The 2841-nt window shown below is 42.1% G+C and overlaps 1 protein-coding gene across 1 annotated transcript in view; it reads left to right on the forward strand.

Moving 5' to 3' along the window:
• The window catches only part of TECPR1 (tectonin beta-propeller repeat containing 1), a 21277-nt gene that overhangs the window by 11720 nt on the left and 6716 nt on the right, over window positions 1-2841 (forward strand). Inside the window, exons 12-16 of the mRNA XM_009085118.1 lie at window positions 67-216; window positions 848-1005; window positions 1665-1792; window positions 2056-2158; window positions 2805-2838. Of these exons, the coding sequence (XP_009083366.1) occupies window positions 67-216; window positions 848-1005; window positions 1665-1792; window positions 2056-2158; window positions 2805-2838 (573 nt within the window). The remainder of the gene's footprint in view (window positions 1-66; window positions 217-847; window positions 1006-1664; window positions 1793-2055; window positions 2159-2804; window positions 2839-2841) is intronic.

Below are 2841 nucleotides of genomic sequence, written 5' to 3' on the forward strand. Positions count from 1 at the left end.
AAATGCTGTCTCTGAGTAAGGTAGATCTGAGTTTGCCTTAGTCACTGTTTTTTTCTCTTGTCTTAGTACATCCACGTGTTCCTGAATGAAGTGACTATTATAGTTGAAGTGCTGAATGAAGCCAAACACTCCTTTGCACTGTATACACCTGAGAGGACAAAGCAGCGATGGCCAATCCGTCTGGCAGCCACCACAGAGCAAGAAATGCATGACTGGGTAATTCTGGGCATTTGTCATTTCAGGCTGCCAATATCTGCAATAAAATAAAAGCTAGTCTCTGAAATCCCAGCATCACATTTACACTGTCTAGGCTACTCAGCTGGTTTCAGAGTTTGGGTGTTTAAAATGTATGATCACACTTATTTAGGGGCACCTGAGGCTTCTGATCTCCTCTGGAGTTTGCACTCTTTCTAGTGCTGCAGTTATCCACAGCAGAACAAATATTGTTTTCCATTCCATTCCTATCTCTGGATATAGATTAGAGTAAAGTGAGTTAGGAGTTGAATACAGGTAGTCTTTTCTTCTGCATTGGTAGAAGAACCATTATCTGTTGTCATTGTTGTAGAGAGTCCTATGTACAGACAGGCAGGTATATAAACACTGCAGCAAGGGAAAACCTGTAAGATACTTCATCCTGAGCAGCTCCTGCAAAGCACAGTGGATCCAGTGTGTAATAGTTCCTAAACCACTGAATTCTAGTGCCTTTGAGAAAAGGCTGCAAATTCACCTTTCTGAATTGCAAGAACATGTAAAGGTAAAACTTGGTTTTACAGTACTGGGCATCTATATGGGAAATTTGTTCTCACTGCAAATGGAAACTTTTGGTTCTTTGCTTCTTGTTTTGTAGCTGTCCTTGCTGAACATGTCCTGCTGTGAAAGCAGACGGATTCAAGGACCTCCTTCTCACCATGCCATTTGGTCAGTCACTTGTAAAGGAGACATCTTTGTCAGTGAGCCAAGTCCTGAGCTGGAGGCTGGACCACAGCTGATGTCCTGTGATCAAATGTAAGAGGTTTCAGAAGCTGTTCCTTGTGCATGGGATGATGGCATCCAGCAAAAAATGTCCTTCATGTCAGTTCAGTGGCTTTGATGGGCTGTTGGAGTGTACAGTACACTGCAGATGTCTGTCAGTTGCAAGGTTAAGTTCATAGTTATGATTGACTGTGTAGAAATTCACCAAATCTTACTTTGATTCTTAGATGCTGGAGCTATTTATGTGATTTCAAAAGCCTTTCTCATTGAGATCCCATTTTTTGTGTTTGCATCCTTAATGCCATAATTACTTAAAAGATGGCCTAGACTAAAAGTAAACCTAATCACTGCAATTGTAATGTAATTTGAGCTTTCAGTTTTATCTGAGCCAGGAAATCTGATATTCTCAGTCCTTCACAGACACTGCAGTCCACGAGCAGCTCCTTTAGAGCTTCTGTCATGACTGTGACAGTATGATACTGCAAACTCCTCAAGCTAAAAAATGCCATCTACCTATTAGGAGTTTTCAGAGGGAAATGCTTCCAACTGGCAGCTGTCTTCACATCCAGGTTGCCCAGTGATTGAACAAGTGAGCACATAAAGTGGCCTGTCCTGAAGTTGGTTGAGTTGTAGGAGGGGGCAGCACACATTCCTGATGGATGCAGAGTAAAATGCTGTCCTTTTTCTGGCAGGTTTTGGCGTCAGGTTGGAGGTCATCTGCGGCTGATAGAGTGCAACAGCCGAGGTGTGGTGTGGGGCATCGGCTACGATCACACGGCTTGGGTTTATACTGGTGGATATGGAGGTGGATTCAATCAAGGTACAGGTGATTGGTGTGCTGTGGTGTGCACATTTCTAACTGACCTTCTTCTTCAGGTCAGCTAGTCAAGCTCTGTCTGCTGTCCTTCCCTAGGCTAATGTGTAGGGTTGTGCAGTGAAGGCCACACAGTTGGGAAGAATTGGTATTGCAGTTTTATATTTTCAGCTTAAGAGAAATAGGCAGCAATATTACAGTGGCTATAGGATTTTAACATGTAGTGTCTTCAAGCTTCAGCTTTAATCCAAATCATTTATTTCCCACAGGACTGGCCAGTAGTGCTGACAACATCTACACCCAGTCAGATGTGAAATGTGTTTACATCTACGAGAACCAGCGGTGGAACCCAGTCACTGGCTACAGCAGCAGGTTGCTTACTCAGTTTGTCATACTTATTTACTGTACTGTGACTGCTGTCAAGTGAAACAAGGGGTTTGTTCTAGCTTTTCAGAATAGTTATTGCAGTTATTCTGTCTCCAGTCTCCTCCAGCATTATAGTTAACCTGAGCTGGAAGGAGTAGTGTTTCTCAATTTTCTCATTGGTAATTATCCATTCAAAATGCATTTGTGGCAAAACATTACAGATTGCACAAAGTGTTGCCTCCTTGCAATATCTCACACTGGTAAGGCCAACACGGGAAAGATATTAGGATCTGTATATTCATATACATGTTGTGCTAAATATAATGGATCCTTGAATAGTATATTTGAACAAAAGTCTTGAAAAATGTATATTCATATCTATGGGTGTCTGTGCCAGAGAAACTCAGGATTCAATATCACTCTACAGAGAAAGTTTCCATGGTCCTGAAGTTTGGAGCAACTGGATGCAATTGTACAGATTCTTTCCCACTATCCTCATCACTCACATGATATTTCCAAACACAGAGATTAATGCCAGCAGAGTGTTTTGTGTCTGCAAGTAGGAAGTGCTACAAATAGGCTTTTCTTCCCTTGCCTTTTAAACTCTCTCTTGTAAATGACCTTGCATTCTTCATGTGCTGTTCCACCACAGAGGTCTGCCCACAGACAGATACATGTGGAGTGATGCA

This window comes from Acanthisitta chloris, unplaced genomic scaffold (genome assembly GCF_000695815.1).
Source record: "Acanthisitta chloris isolate BGI_N310 unplaced genomic scaffold, ASM69581v1 scaffold45591, whole genome shotgun sequence".
NCBI classification, from domain to species: Eukaryota; Metazoa; Chordata; class Aves; order Passeriformes; family Acanthisittidae; genus Acanthisitta; species Acanthisitta chloris.